The 15749-nt window shown below is 41.0% G+C and overlaps 1 protein-coding gene and 1 long non-coding RNA gene across 2 annotated transcripts in view; one reads left to right on the top strand and one right to left on the bottom strand.

Annotated features, from left to right (window-relative positions):
- Positions 1 to 2614: 2614 nt before the first annotated feature.
- The window catches only part of LOC133607989 (uncharacterized), a 38187-nt gene continuing 25052 nt past the window's right edge, over positions 2615 to 15749 (bottom strand). The window contains exon 5 of the long non-coding RNA XR_009815473.2: positions 2615 to 4228. This is a non-coding gene — a long non-coding RNA (uncharacterized lncRNA). The remainder of the gene's footprint in view (positions 4229 to 15749) is intronic.
- The window catches only part of nherf4b (NHERF family PDZ scaffold protein 4b), a 29829-nt gene continuing 23310 nt past the window's right edge, over positions 9231 to 15749 (top strand). The window contains exons 1-2 of the mRNA XM_061963093.1: positions 9231 to 9331; positions 15689 to 15716. Coding sequence (XP_061819077.1) covers positions 9319 to 9331; positions 15689 to 15716 — 41 coding nt within the window. The 5' untranslated portion in view covers positions 9231 to 9318. The remainder of the gene's footprint in view (positions 9332 to 15688; positions 15717 to 15749) is intronic.

The following is a 15749-nucleotide window of genomic DNA, read 5'->3' as shown; positions in this document are numbered from 1 at the left end:
ATGCCTTACCAGACAAGACAAGACAGAGGAGCTGGATTGGTCTCCAACGATGACGTTTGCAGTTGTTAAAAGTGCCTTGGCTAGGCCTGCTTTGCTCGAACAACAGTTGGGGTGGTGTATGAACAGTGGGTAGGCAGTGCTTGGCAGCCACTGGCCTTTTTTATTATTATTAAGAAGCTCTGAGATAACAGAAGTCAGTGCAGTATCTTTGATAGGGAGCTGCTTGACTTTTCCTCGCCTGTCGTCACTTCAGATTTTTGTTAGAGGGCAGGAAATTGACAGCCTTTGTGGGCCATAAACTGTTAACGATCGCCATGGCCAAGACCTCTGAGCTGTTGTCTGATAGATAGCAGCGTCAGCTTTCTGCTATATCTGAGTATATGACGGATATCAAGCGCGTGGCAAGCAAGAACAATTTTGTCACTGACTGTTTCTCCTGAGTAGTGGCTGGTTCTGTGCATTTGGGCCTATTATACGCCGCCATGGCGAGGTACATGGCTGGGGACTCCACCATTCAGGCCTATCAGACGGCCCCCGTAGCACTGCAGCTGGAGGACGTGGTGTATGGCGCTGCCAATGCTAAATTATTGTGTGACGTGGAAAGCCACATCAAATTTTGCCTGTGGGCAGGTGTCAGTTTTTGACATCATCCATGGCTGGAGGCAACAGAAGAAAGCAATGTAGATGGCAGCATCTAGCTATGCATGCCCATTGCACATGTGTGGCACTTGTGCAGGTTCTGTGATCCCCATGGCGGATGTAAAGTTAAAGCTGACAAATAAAGTTCAGTTTTCGCACATTGGAACGTCTCCTTCTTAACCTCATCCAAAAGTTTCAAAATAAGATCTTCAGTTCGTACAGGTTGCGTAGAAGTAACGTAGAACAAACTAACTAAGCCTTTTAAAGAACAGTAATCCAAGTAAGGAGTTGGTTACATTTTGGGCGAGGGAAAAAGGAAAGGCCATATTTATAAAAAATACAAATTGGGTTGTTACCTGTTGCTGATGTATTTTTATTTTGAAGCGGACTGTGGGTACAGGATGGGGCAGGGAAAAACCAGACGTGTTACAAGGAACTGACGTTAAGAAAATAAAGACTTACATTGTATAACAAGCATTGCAGTCTGTATGAACCCACATACAAACCCTGTTTCCATATGAGTTGGGAAATTGTGTTAGATGTAAATATAAACGGAATACAATGATTTGCAAATCATTTTCAACCCATATTCAGTTGAATATGCTACAAAGACAACATATTTGATGTTCAAACTGATTAACATTTTTTTTTTTTTGCAAATAATCATTAACTTTAGAATTTGATGCCAGCAACACATGACAAAGAAGTTGGGAAAGGTGGCAATAAATACTGATAAAGTTGAGGAATGCTCATCAAACACTTATTTGGAACATCCCACAGGTGAACAGGCAAATTGGGAACAGGTGGGTGCCATGATTGGGTATAAAAGTAGATTCCATGAAATGCTCAGTCATTCACAAACAAGGATGGGGCGAGGGTCACCACTTTGTCAACAAATGCGTGAGCAAATTGTTGAACAGTTTAAGAAAAACCTTTCTCAACCAGCTATTACAAGGAATTTAGGGATTTCACCATCTACGGTCCGTAATATCATCAAAGGGTTCAGAGAAGCTGGAGAAATCACTGCACGTAAGCAGCGAAGCCTGTGACCTTCGATCCCTCAGGGTGTACTGCATCAACAAGCGACATCAGTGTGTAAAGGATATCACCACATGGGCTCAGGAACACTTCAGAAACCCACTGTCAGTAACTACAGTTGGTCGCTACATCTGTAAGTGCAAGTTAAAACTCTCCTATGCAAGGCAAAAACCGTCTATCAACAACACCCAGAAACGCCGTCGGCTTCGCTGGGCCTGAGCTCATTTAAGATGGACTGATACAAAGTGGAAAAGTGTTCTCTGGTCTGACGAGTCCACATTTCAAATTGTTTTTGGAAACTGTGGACGTCGTGTCCTCCGGACCAAAGAGGAAAAGAACCATCCGGATTGTTATAGGCGCAGAGTTGAAAAGCCAGCATGTGTGATGGCATGGGGGTGTATTAGTGCCCAAGACATGGGTAACTTACACATCTGTGAAGGCGCCATTAATGCTGAAAGGTACATACAGGTTTTGGAGCAACATATGTTGCCATCCAAGCAACGTTACCGTGGACACCCCTGCTTATTTCAGCAAGACAATACCAAGCCACGTTTTACATCAACGTGGCTTCATAGTAAAAGAATGCGGGTACTAGACTGGCCTGCCTGTAGTCCAGACCTGTCTCCCATTGAAAATGTGTGGCGCATTATGAAGCCTAAAATACCACAACGTAGACCCCCGGACTGTTGAACAACTTAAGCTGTACATCAAGCAAGAATGGGAAAGAATTCCACCTGAGAAGCTTAAAAAATGTGTCTCCTCAGTTCCCAAACGTTTACTGAGTGTTGTTAAAAGGAAAGGCCATGTAACACAGTGGTGAACATGCCCTTTCCCAACTACTTTGGCACGTGTTGCAGCCATGAAATTCTAAGTTAATTATTATTTGCAAAAAAAAAATAAAGTTTATGAGTTTGAACATCAAATATCTTGTCTTTGTAGTGCATTCAATTGAATATGGGTTGAAAAGGATTTGCAAATCATTGTATTCCGTTTATATTTACATCTAACACAATTTCCCAACTCATATGGAAACGGGGTTTGTACAACACATACACGGCAGAAATGTAGCTAGTCATGTGTAAAAAGTGAATTAGGGTTCCTGCTTCACACAACTCTGATTACAGATGCACACATTTTGTACTCACACACAACCCTTAGAATCTGATTGCTTTATACATACACGCATCTGAATATGCACACACAAATATGATTATGCACACACATCTCTTTCACAGCAGAAACTTAGCAAAGTCACGTGTAAAATGACAGCCAGTCGAGGAAATACGGACATACATATTTTTTTTTTACCCACGAACATATCATAAAAGAGAGACAACTTAAAACATACCACCAGAAACACGTGAATTGGATTAGACGCACAGATATGAGATACGCATTTGCAAAAAATGTTGCTAAAATACCGGTAATACTTCCAACTTAAACTCCTGTCTCATCGATTGCAGAGCTCCACAATACATTAAAACCAATGTACTCAATGGCACTTTATACTCAATGTATTGAATTCTACTCAATGTATTTTTAAATCAATGTATTCAATGTACTTTAAAATCAGTGTACTTAAGTATTTTAAAATCTGCAGTAAGTAGAAGGAACACAAAAAATGTTGACTCAGTTTCTCCAATGAATGATCATCTAAGTTTAGTATACATACAGATTTACATATACAACTTGTATTTTTATTACATTTTACATTTTTCACTGAACTATGTAGAATGTTGCTATATATCACAATAGTGCAATACTGTATCACATCATGTAGTGTTGCCAATATTCAGCTGTAATAATAACATTGTATACAATGGTAACAATTGGAAAACAATAACAAACAATAAAAGGCGTACGGTGATTGGCTGGCAACTCATCCTTGATAGGCATTAAACCAGCTGAGATAGGCTCCATCTTAACTGTGACCACAAACAGAATTAAAAGTGATGTAAAAAGTGATCATTAAAAGTTACCTAGCCAAAGTTTTTTTAATCATGCAGTTCTTCTTCAGACCCCAAACTAGTTGAGAGTGGATCAGCAGTGCCCCCGCTGCTTTGTGCTTAAACATCTTTAACGATAAAAAAATCCACTAATCCGCTGTTTCAATGCTTGTGATTAACATTGTTGACAGTGGGGATAATACTTTTTTATTAATAAATGTATTGTGTTGAAATTGGAGCGTCTCAACCAAGAGAAGAATGCGGATTTATTGTACACAACTTGATGGATTATAAAAAAACGGATGAAAAAGCAGAGATGCTGTCCCCGGCCACCTCCTGTAGTTCCACAGGGGCTCGGACTGAGGCGTTCCCAGGCCAGCTGTGAGACATAGTCCCTCCAACGTGTCCTAGGTCTGCCCCAGGTACTCCTACCGGCTGGACATGCCCGAAACACCTCACCAGGTAGGCATCCAGGAGGCATCCGTAGTAGATGCCCGAGCCATCTCAGCTGGCTCCTCTCGATGTGAAAGAGCAGCGGCTCTACTCTGAGTCTCTCCTGGATGACCGAGCTCCTCAGCCTCTCTCTGAGGGTGATGCCAGACATCCTGCGGAAGAAACTAATTTATAAATAAAATAGAAATCCTGTCAATAAAGATAATGAACAGGACCGGTGACAAAGGGCACCCTCTACAGAGGGTATGTCTGTAGGATTAAGGAGATCCTCAAAGTATTCCTTCCACTGCCCAACTATATCCTCAGTAATAGTCAGCAGGTTTCCACCCCCACTATACACAGTGTGGACAGGGCACTGCTTCCCACTCCTGAGGCGTCGGATGGTTTGCCAGAATCTCTTTGAGGCCGACTGAAATCCCCAAACTCCTCCCATGCCCAAGTTTTTGCTTCCGCCACCGCCAAAACCGTGGCTCGCTTGGCTTATCGGTACCTGTCAGCTTCTTTGGGAGTCCCACAAGCGAGTCATGCTCGGTAGAAAAACCTTCTTCAGCCTGACGGCCCCCTTTACATCTGGTGTCCACCATCGGGTTCGGGGCTTGCCGTCATGACAGGCACCAACCACCTTGCAACCACAGCTCTGATCAGCAGCAGCAGCAATGGAGGTATGGAACACGGCCTATTCGGATTCAATGTCCCCCACCTCCCTCGGAATACAGTTGAAGCTCTGCCGGAGAAGATCTGGCGGATGGAAGCCTCCACCAAACGTTGCCAGCTAACCCTCACTAAACGTTTTTGTCCGGCTTCCTCCACCGCCACCTGATCCAACTCACCACCAGGTGGTGATCAGTTGACAGCTCAGCCCCTCTCTTCACCCGAGTGTTCAAGACATGCGGTCGTGTATCTGATGAAAAGACTACAAAGTCGATCATCGACCTGCGACCTAGCGTGTTCTGGTGCCATGTGCACTTGTGGGCACACTGATGTTTGAACATGGTGTTTCTAATGGACAAACTGTGGCTAGCACAGAAGTCCAATAACAGAATACCACTATGATTCAGACCGGGGAGGCCGTTCCTCCCAATCCCCTCCAGGTTTCGCTGTCTTTGCCAACTTGGGCGTTGAAGTCACCCAGTAGAACGACGAAGTCCCCAGGGGGGACGCCCTGCAGCACTCCCTCTAGGGTCCCCAAGAAGGCCAAGTACTCCGAACTGCCATTTGGCGCATACGTGCAAACCACAGTCAGAACCCGTGTCCTGGTGCCATGTGCACTTGTGGGCACACTGATGTTTGAACATGGTGTTTGTTATGGACAAACTGTGGCTAGCACAGAAGTCCAATAACAGAACACCACTATGATTCAGATCGGGGAGGCCGTTCCTCCCAATCCCCTCCAGGTTTCACTGTCTTTGCCAACTTGGGCGTTGAAGTCACCCAGTAGAACGACGAAGTCCCCAGGGGTGACGCCCTGCAGCACTCCCTCTAGGGTGCCCAAGAAGGCCGGGTACTCCGAACTGCCATTTGGCGCATAAGTGCAAACCACAGTCAGAACCCGTCCCCGGACCTGAAGGCGCATGGAAATAACCCTCTCGTTCACCTGGGATGACTTCAGCACACAGGCGCCAAGCCAGGGAGCATAATAAGCCCACACCTGTTTGCTGCCTATTCCCCGCGGCAACTCCAGCATAAAGCAAAGTCAAACCCCTCCCAAAGAGTTTGGTTCCAGTGAGTTGAGGTGAGCCCGACTGTATCTCTCGACCTCAAGCACAAGCTCAGGCTCCTTCCCCAAAGGTCTGTGACATTCCATGTCCCGAAAACCAGATTTGGCAACAGAGGACCGGTTTGCCGAGGCATTTGCCTTCGACTGCTACCTAGTCCACATAGCACCGGACTCTCATGGGTACCCCTGCAGGTGGTGGGTCTGCTGGGGGGGTGATTCCACGTCTCTCTTTCGGGCTGTGCCCGGCCGGACTCCGTGCCAGCAGGTGCTCATTGACAAGCCCCTGCCCTGGGTGTGGCTCCAGAGTGGGGCCTGTGCAAGGTGCGGTTCCTCGATTTTCTTTCCTTCATAAGAGTCTTCTGAACCGCTTTTAGTCTGACCTATCACCTCGGACCAGTTTGCCTTGGAAACCCTACCAGGCGCATGTAGTCTGGTACATAGCTCCTTGGATCATTTGGGTACTCAAACTCCTCAACCACGTTAAGGTGGCGATTCATGTAGGAGATGGTGGTGATTCAATAATATTGTGGGATATACATTTAACAGTCCCTAACTAAGCAGGATATGAACTTTAAACCTTTTTATAAAGCACAACTATGATATACTTTACACTATTTTCATATGTGCAAGTTGAAGTCAAGTGTCAAATAAATCATAAATTATTATGCTTGGACAAACAATACAAAGTCTGACTTGCTGATGACGTTACTGATTGATTCTGTTTGGGACTTTGCTCCTTGCAAACGTGGGATTTTCTTGGAAACATAGTGCCACCTTGTGGCCTCTGCTATGAAAATTAATAACAAAACTTCAGTAGATGGTAATTTTTCAGTATATTTTCTACTGTTAAATGTGATCATATTTCTGTGATCAGCAATTAATATTAATAACAAAACGAGATGATCAGTTTACAGTATATTTTGTACTGTTGAATATGATTACATTTGTGTCATCAACAATTAAAATTAATAACACAACTACAGTAGATCATTTCACACTACACTTTGTACTGTTGAATTTGATCATATTGGTGTCAAGAAGAATGAAAAGTTCATAAAAAACGTAATAAAAAATTATTTTTGACACAGAAAATTATTTATTATTTTTTACTTTACACATTTAGGACTTAAATGGCTGATAAACAAATGCATAACTACAGTATAGAATAAAAATAAACCTACTGCGAAAACAACATATTTAAAGTTACAGTAGCTGAAAACGTTTAAACAGTATAGTATATAGTACAGTACAACTTGTATGTGTAGGTGGTATACTTTTTACACAGTATTGTATGTGGTAATATTTGTTTTATACAGTATTGCATGTGGTAATAATACCTTTTATACAATATTGTTTGTGGTATAATATTTTATACAGTATTGTATGTGGTAATTTCTTAAACAATATTGTATGTAGTGTACATTTTTATACAGTATTGTATGTGGTGATTTCTCATGGTCATTCACATTGACGTCCCACTGGGGTGAGTTTTTCCTTGCCCTTATGTGGGCTCTGTACCGAGGATGTCGTTGTGGCTTGTGCAGCCCTTTGAGACACTTGTGATTTAGGGCTATATAAATAAACATTGATTGATTGATTTCTTGTACAATATTGTATGTGGTATGAATATTTTTATACAGTATTGTATGTCCATCCATCCATCTTCTTCCGCTTATCCGAGGTCGGGTCGCGGGGGCAGCAGCCTAAGTAGGGAAGCCCAGACTACCCTCTCCCCAGCCACTTCGTCCAGCTCTTCATGGGGGATCCCGAGGCGTTCCCAGGCCAGCCGGGAGACATAGTCTTCCCAACGTGTTCTGGGTCTTCCCCGTGGCCTCCTACCGGTCGGACGTGCCCGAAACACCTCCCTAGGGAGGCGTTCGGGTGGCATCCTGACCACATGCCCGAACCATCTCATCTGGCTCCTCTCGATGTGGAGGAGCAGCGGCTTTACTTTGAGCTCCCCCCGGATGACAGAGCTTCTCACCCTATCTCTAAGGGAGATCCCCGCCACCCGGCGTAGGAAGCTCATTTCGGCCGCTTGTACCCGTGATCTTGTCCTTTCGGTCATAACCCAAAGCTTATGACCATAGGTGAGGATGGGAATGTAGATGGACCGGTAAATTGAGAGCTTTGCCTTACGGCTCAGCTCCTTCTTCACCACAACGGAACGATACAGCGTCCGCATTACTGAAGACGCCGCACCGATCCGCCTGTCGATCTCACGATCCACTCTTCCCTCACTCGTGAGCAAGACTTCGAGGTACTTCAACTCCTCCACTTGGGGCATGATCTCCTCCCCAACCCGGAGATGGCACTCCACCCTTTTCCGGGCGAGAACCATGGACTCGGACTCGGACTCGAAGGTGCTGATTCCCATCCCAGTCGCTTCACACTCGGCTGCGAACCGATCCAGTGAGAGCCTAAGATCGTAGCCAGATGAAGCCATCAGGACCACATCATCTGCAAAAAGCAGAGACCGAATCCTGCAGTCACCAAACCAGATCCACTCAACGCCCTGACTGCGCCTATAAATTCTGTCCATAAAAGTTATGAACATAATCGGTGACAAAGGGCAGCCTTGGCGGAGTCCAACCCTCACTGGAAACGGGTCCGACTTACTGCCGGCAATGCGGACCAAGCTCTGACACTGATCATACAGGGAGTGGACCACCACAATCAGACAGTCCGTTACCCCATTCCCGGTGTACACGGTCGAATGCCTTCTCCAAGTCCACAAAGCACATTTAGACTGGTTGGGCAAACTCCCATGCACCCTCACGGACTGCCGAGAGTATAGAGCTGGTCCAAAGTTCCACGACCAGGACGAAAACCACACTGTTCCTCCTGAATCCGAGGTTTGACTATCCGGCGTAGCCTCCTCTCCAGTACACCTGAATAGACTTTACCGGGAAGGCTTACAGTATTGTATGTGTGTGGTAATATTTTTTTTTTTTTATCTAGTATTGTATTTGGTATATTTTTTTTTATAAAGTGTTGAATGGGGTAGTATTATAATAATATATGAGGTATAACATTTGATACATTTTGTGTCGGGGTTAATAACATTATCCTTATCTTTTTTTACTGGAAAATAAACAAATATAGTCTTATTCTTACTTGTGTAATCTTATCAGAATTGTACAAGGTCATACAGTACATATTATACGTGCAGTTATTTCTCACTTGGAAACATGAAGTTCAGATGTTCAGTGAGATCCTTATCTTTGTTTTAATATATGTTTGAATATGATGTAAGAGTATTCTGTGTTTTTCCTGTCATATCCGCACCTTGTATAGTATCTCCTTCATTGCCATGACGACGCAGATAAAATGAAATACAAGTTATTTGTAGTTAAACTTTGCCTTGTACTGTTATTCTGGGGAGGAGCCACTCTCTCATCACATTGCGTGTCCTTTACTCCCTTTAGTACATCTTTCACTGTGTACTACTACAACTATTTCTCCTCCTTCTCTTCTTCCTCCTCCTCCTCCTGCTGCTACTATTCCTACCACAACTACAGCAGCATGCCAGATACAGGTAGTACATTTCACTTATTTTATCATTGCTTTGATCTGCAAATCTAATACTATTATTTACCATTAGTGTGTATTATTTGTACGTTGTAGTTTCAGTTTTACTTACAAAGTACACTTTGATATACGCTGTAAGAAACACCGTAGAAAATGCCAGGTAGTGTGTTGTCTACTATTAACGGAATGTCTTTCTGTGTTGACTAATGTATTGTAAACAGAAGGAAAAGCGATTATTGATCCATTAAAGCACTTCAATTGTAAGAAGTTCTTCACATCCACATTTTTATGATGTACATGCTGTTACTGGAACAGCATGCACGGTAGACATTGATAAGAGATTACGGGACAACGATGACAAGGCATGTCTATCAGGCTGAGTTTGTTTGAAGCGTCTACAGTTACTATTTGAGTAATGATTGCCATTAGCAAAGGTTGAACATTTGTTTTTGTGTCCAAAAGACTTCTTCACTTGTAGATTTTAGGTGCATGATTGGGGCCGCCGCTCTCTATTGTATAAAAATGTCAATTATTATGAAATTTTACTGAAAACTTGGTCCTAGCCCATTCTTGCTCTATCACTAATTACAATAAAATGGCCAATGTCCCCAGACATGCCCACTGTCCCTTGTGGCACGCAGCGCTACTGCTGGTCCTGTAAGGACTTCCTACTGTGTCAGGAAGGTTTGCAAATGTATGTTGTAATTATGTTTGTTATTTTGCACAAAAAATATTATTGAACCATTAATATACCATGAATTAATTTTAGTTTAAAATATGCCACAAATTAAATTCAAGTTTGTTTATGGGTACCAAAAAATCTAAATACAATTCTGCTTAGGACCCCAATTTAACTAACAATGTCTACTAAGTGAAAATCATTACAAATTATTCGAAACCTGATTGTGTTCTTTGAAAGATGGAACTGGAGAGAGCGGGAGTCAGATTTATGGAGGGTCAAATAGGAAACATATATATATATATATATATATATATATATATATATATATATATATATATATATATATATATATATATATATATATATATATATATATATATATATATATATATATATATATATATATATATATATACATATACTTTAAATAATTACTTAAATGTATCATTAAATAATTTGCATTGGGAATTAAATATATACAATTATTTTTAATGTAAAATTAAAATAACTTTTCATGATTTAATTAATTATTTTATGATTATTTTTTTCTTCTAACATGTCCTGTGCAGCCACTCAGGCAAGTCATATTATTGATTAAGATGCCCATATCTGCTGTACAGATTTGCTTTAGAAAAGAGAAGTGTGGATATTTCTCTTGTTGCCTTATTTCAATCAATCAATCAATGTTTATTTATATAGCCCTAAATCACAAACGTATTTGTATTTGACTTTATTAAATGTTTAGATGTATTGGTGTTTCACGCAGCCAGACCGGAGCAGTAGGGGATAGAAAAAAGAGAAGAAGAAAAACAAGACAGGAGGGAATTGTAGGGACAAAAGGTGGACAAAACAGAGAGGGACAACAACAACAACAAAACAACAACAACAAAACAACAAAACTACATCTTCAAAACGATGTATAAAAAAGAGGACAGACAAAAAATTGTGGGAACAAGATAGGGACAAGACAGAGAGAGATAACAGCAAAATTAAAACAACAAAGGTATATCAGCAAATACGATATATACAAATATGATACCAGTAATTATAAAGAAAAATACATTACAGAAGATACTAACACAGTAATGACGATTAACATTTTTTCATTACAATTAAAATAATAATAATACCAATAGAAGTAACAATATTAATAATGAACTGCAATTACCTCTTACGTCTATTATCAATATTACGATCGCTTCAAACACAACAATACATAAATGTAATGAACAATTTGATAACAAAAGAAAGGAGAGAAGAGTGGAGGAAGAAAAAGGAGCGGACTATATTAACCTTTTAGACATTTATGGTAAAGATAGGTCAAGCTTTAGCAATGTGCCGTGCTTTATGTGATGTGGGTGTGTATTTTTGTATACTTGTATTTAAAAATGTGTTTGCTGAAGCGTGATTGTATGCAGGGCTCGAATCTAACCACGACAACTGCGGCAAAAGCCGCGACCGCCCTCGTCATTTGCCGTAAGCCCTAAAAAATTGACCAACATTGACGGCAAGAACATGCCGTTACCGCCCTTGACATTTTACTTGTTAATGGACGAGGGATGTAACGGTAAACGGTATACTGATAATTCGTGAGGAAATTCCCGATGGTTAGTAATATCATCTAATTTTTTAATTACCGAAACCCCGTCATTTATTAATGCATTTTTGGCAAGACGAAGTCAGGCGCATGCGCACTAGCATTGTTTGGCTTGACAATCATGGCGGACTAACAACACAGACTTTGCTGCTGAGATTTCCCCTCGGAGTAAACGGAGCCAAGCGCTTGGTTTAACGTCATTTTCCCTCGCTTCTCGGCGTGCGTTGAAGAGCGCACTGCTGTGTTTAGATGGAGACAGGTGTGGACAATATTGGAGACAGATGCACTTGTCACCACACTAAAAGTATACAGCAGAGAAAACTATTTGAGTTTGCTTTTATTTTCTCAATACAGCGTCCATCAGCTGCTGTGACTGAGAGTTATTGACGTGTGTTGCGATGTGTTGTGAACGTTGTCACAACTTGTTTATAAAGTCTTTACTTTGTTGACTGGGTTGTTCACTCGTCCTTTATTTAACTGCACACTGTATCAGTGATCAAATAACATCAATACTAGCTAAAATGTTTTGCCATCTCATCGAATTGAACGCTGGCTGTGAAGATTGTGTATTTGATAGCAGAGGTGCCACTCCTCCTTTATTTTTGTTGGCCAAACTTTTGCACTGAACCACTAGGAGGCGTTGGAGAAGAACAAAGCTTGTTTATCAGACTTCATCTTCATTAGCCAAACTGCTTTGAGTTTTATATTGATATCAAAAAGAAAACATCATGTTGTTTTACATTAAATGTGTTTTTTTAATGTCACAAAGGTATTACTTTAAAAACCATTCATGTGACATAGCGTGTTGTTAATGTGTTATTGTGTATAGTTAATTCCTATACGACATATTTCTGCTTACTGGATCTATCCCGATACAGCATCTACATGTACATAACTTAAAAAATAAATAAATTACAAAACAAATACCTACCTCTATCAAAATGTAAAAACAGAGGTAAAGGCATCATGTAATGACAAAAAGCTGAAAAGTTGATATTAACAATGAATTTAAATAAAAAAAAACAGTTACATACACTTGTAAAGAACATAATGTCATGGCTATCTTAAATTTCCAATCATTTCTGCGACTCTTATTTTTTTGTGATAGAGTGATTGGAGCACATACTTGTTGGTCACAATAAACATTCATAAAGTTTGGTTCTTTTATGAATTTATTATGGGTCTACTGAAAATGTGACCACATCTGCTGGGTCAAAAGTATACATACAGCAATGTTAATATTTGGTAGCCATCCACAAGCTTCTGGATGAATTTTTGACCACTCTTCTTGACAAAAATGGGTGCAGTTCAGCTAAATTTATTGGTTTTCTGACATGGACTTGTTTCTTCAGCATTGTCCACACGTTTAAGTCAGGACTTTGGGAAGGCCATTCTAAAACCTTAATTCTAGCCTGATTTAGCCATTCCTTTACCACTTTTGACGTGTGTTTGGGGTCATTGTCCTGTTGGAACACCCAAATGCTCCCAAGACCCAACCTCCGGGCTGATGATTTTAGGTTGTCCTGAAGAATTTGGAGGAAATCCTTTTTTTTCATTGTCCTATTTACTCTCTGTAAAGCACCAGTTCCACTGGCAGCAAAACAGGCCCAGAGCATAATACTACCACCACCATACTTGACCGTAGGAATGGTGGTCCTGGGATTAAAGGCCTCACCTTTTCTCCTCCAAACATATTGCTGGATATTATGGCCAAACAGCTCAATTTTTGTTTCATCTGACCACAGAACTTTCCTCCAGAAGTTCTTATATTTGTCCATGTGATGTCAAATTGCACAAATTTTATCAAAAGGAGTGGTCAAAAATTCAACCAGAAGCTTGCCAGAAGCTTGTGGATGGCTACCAAAAGCGCCTTTTTGCAGTGAAACTTGCCAAGGAACATGTAACCAAATAGTAACATCGCTGTATATATACTTTTGACCCAGCAGATTTGGTCACATTTTCAGTAGACCCATAATAAATTCATAAAACAACCAAACTTCATGAATGTTTTTTGTGACCAACAAGTATGTGCTACAATCACTATATCACAAAAAAATAAATTGCAGAAATATTTGGAAACTCAAGACAGCCATGACATTATGTTCTTTACAAGTGTATGTAAACTTTTGCCCACAACTGTATGTATGTATGTATGTAAGAATGCCTATATGTATGTGTATATGTGCGTATTCGGGGTGTAAAAAAAATAGATTTTCCAATGAATTGCGATGCTTATTTGTAACGATTCTTAATCGGCCCCAAAAATATATTTTTTTACAATTATAATAATAATGATATAAAAAAACTTATAAATTATATATATATAGAAACTATGTATATATATATATATATATATATATATATATATATATATATATATATATATATATATAGTTTCTTTAATCTGTCCTGTCCAGCCACTCAGGCAAATCATATTGTTGATGTAGGTGCCCATATTTGCTGTACAGATTTGCTTTAGACAAGAGGAAAGTACTTTTCTTGTTGCCTTATTTGTATTTGACTTTATTAAATGTTTGGGTAGTTTTATTAAACAAAACCCATCCATTCATCAATTTTTGCTACCGCTTGTCCGTATCGAAACCAGTTCTTTTAAGTAATATAGAAATTGATCAGAGCTGTTTATTTTATGGAGGAACAAAATGAATTATAGAACTGGCATCCAATGTTATTAAAAAGTATAGATTTTGAATCGAGAGTTATTTTCAATCGAGAATCACTTCTGAATCAAATCGTTACCCCCCAGAATTAAATCAAATCAAATTGTGCGATGCCCAAAGATTCACAGCACTTGTATTTATCTGCTATACCCCAAGTGGAGGAGTTCAAGTACCTCGGAGTCTTGTTCACGAGTGAGGGAAGAGTGGATCGTGAGATTGACAGGCGGATCGGTGCGGTGTCTTCAGTAATGCGGACGCTGTATCAATCCGTTGTGGTGAAGAAGGAGCTGAGCCGGAAGGCAAAGCTCTCAATTTACCGGTCGATCTACGTTCCCATCCTCACCTATGGTCATGAGCTTTGGGTTATGACCGAAAGGACAAGATCACGGGTACAAGCGGCCGAAATGAGTTTCCTCCGCCGGGTGGCGGGGCTCTCCCTTAGAGATAGGGTGAGAAGCTGTCATCCGGGGGGAGCTCAAAGTAAAGCCGCTGCTCCTCCGCATCGAGAGGAGCCAGATGAGGTGGTTCGGGCATCTGGTCAGGATGCCACCCGAGCGCCTCCCTAAGGAGGTGTTTAGGGCATGTCCGACCGGTAGGAGGCCACGAGGAAGACCCAGGACACGTTGGGAAGACTATGTCTCCCGGCTGGCCTGGGAACGCCTCGGGATCCCCCGGGAGGAGCTGGACGAGGTGGCTGGGGAGAGGGAAGTCTGGGCTTCCCTGCTTAGGCTGCTGCCCCCGCGACCCGACCTCGGATAAGCGGAAGAAGATGGATGGATGGATACTGTATATGTGTGTGCGTATTATATGTATTTAAGTTTGTATGTATAATGTGCAAATGTATGTGTGTATGTGCATATTTAAGTATGTATGTGATTATACATGTATATGTATAATTGTATGTATCTGCTTTTGCATGTATGTATGTATGTATGCTGTACTGTATGTATGTACAGTATATTTGTCTCCCAGTATGTGCGGGAGCCAAAACACAGCCACAGTCACCCGAGATGGCATGCATGAACAATATAGTAAGCCACGTCTAGAGAACTATGCTTTACAAGTGATTCCTGCCATGTTTGGAGAACAGGGTGCAGTAGAATTGATATTTTTGTGTCTAAAGTCAAACTGCGGTGAGCCTGGTTAGTGGATTATTTAATCACAAATGATTTACACGGTTCTTGGAATTCTAACCCTATCCAAGAGTGTAAGATTCAATTTTACTATGGTTGTTCATTTGAAGTTAGCGAGTACAGGTAGTACTAGCAGCAGTTGCACTCAGTAATGTAATGCTCCTCTTGAAGCCGAGTACAGTACATACTTTCACAGAGCTCTAAGTTAACAAGTGCTTGAAAACATCTGAAATGTCATTGAAAAATATTCACTTTATCTGATCTTTGTTTTTAGAACTGCTGAAAATGAAAGGTTGTACTGAGTAAGTCTTGCTTTTTTTCCGATCCTTCTTTTT

This window comes from Nerophis lumbriciformis, linkage group LG09, assembly GCF_033978685.3.
Source record: "Nerophis lumbriciformis linkage group LG09, RoL_Nlum_v2.1, whole genome shotgun sequence".
NCBI lineage: Eukaryota > Metazoa > Chordata > Actinopteri > Syngnathiformes > Syngnathidae > Nerophis > Nerophis lumbriciformis.
This window is presented reverse-complemented; position numbering and strand designations above follow the sequence as displayed.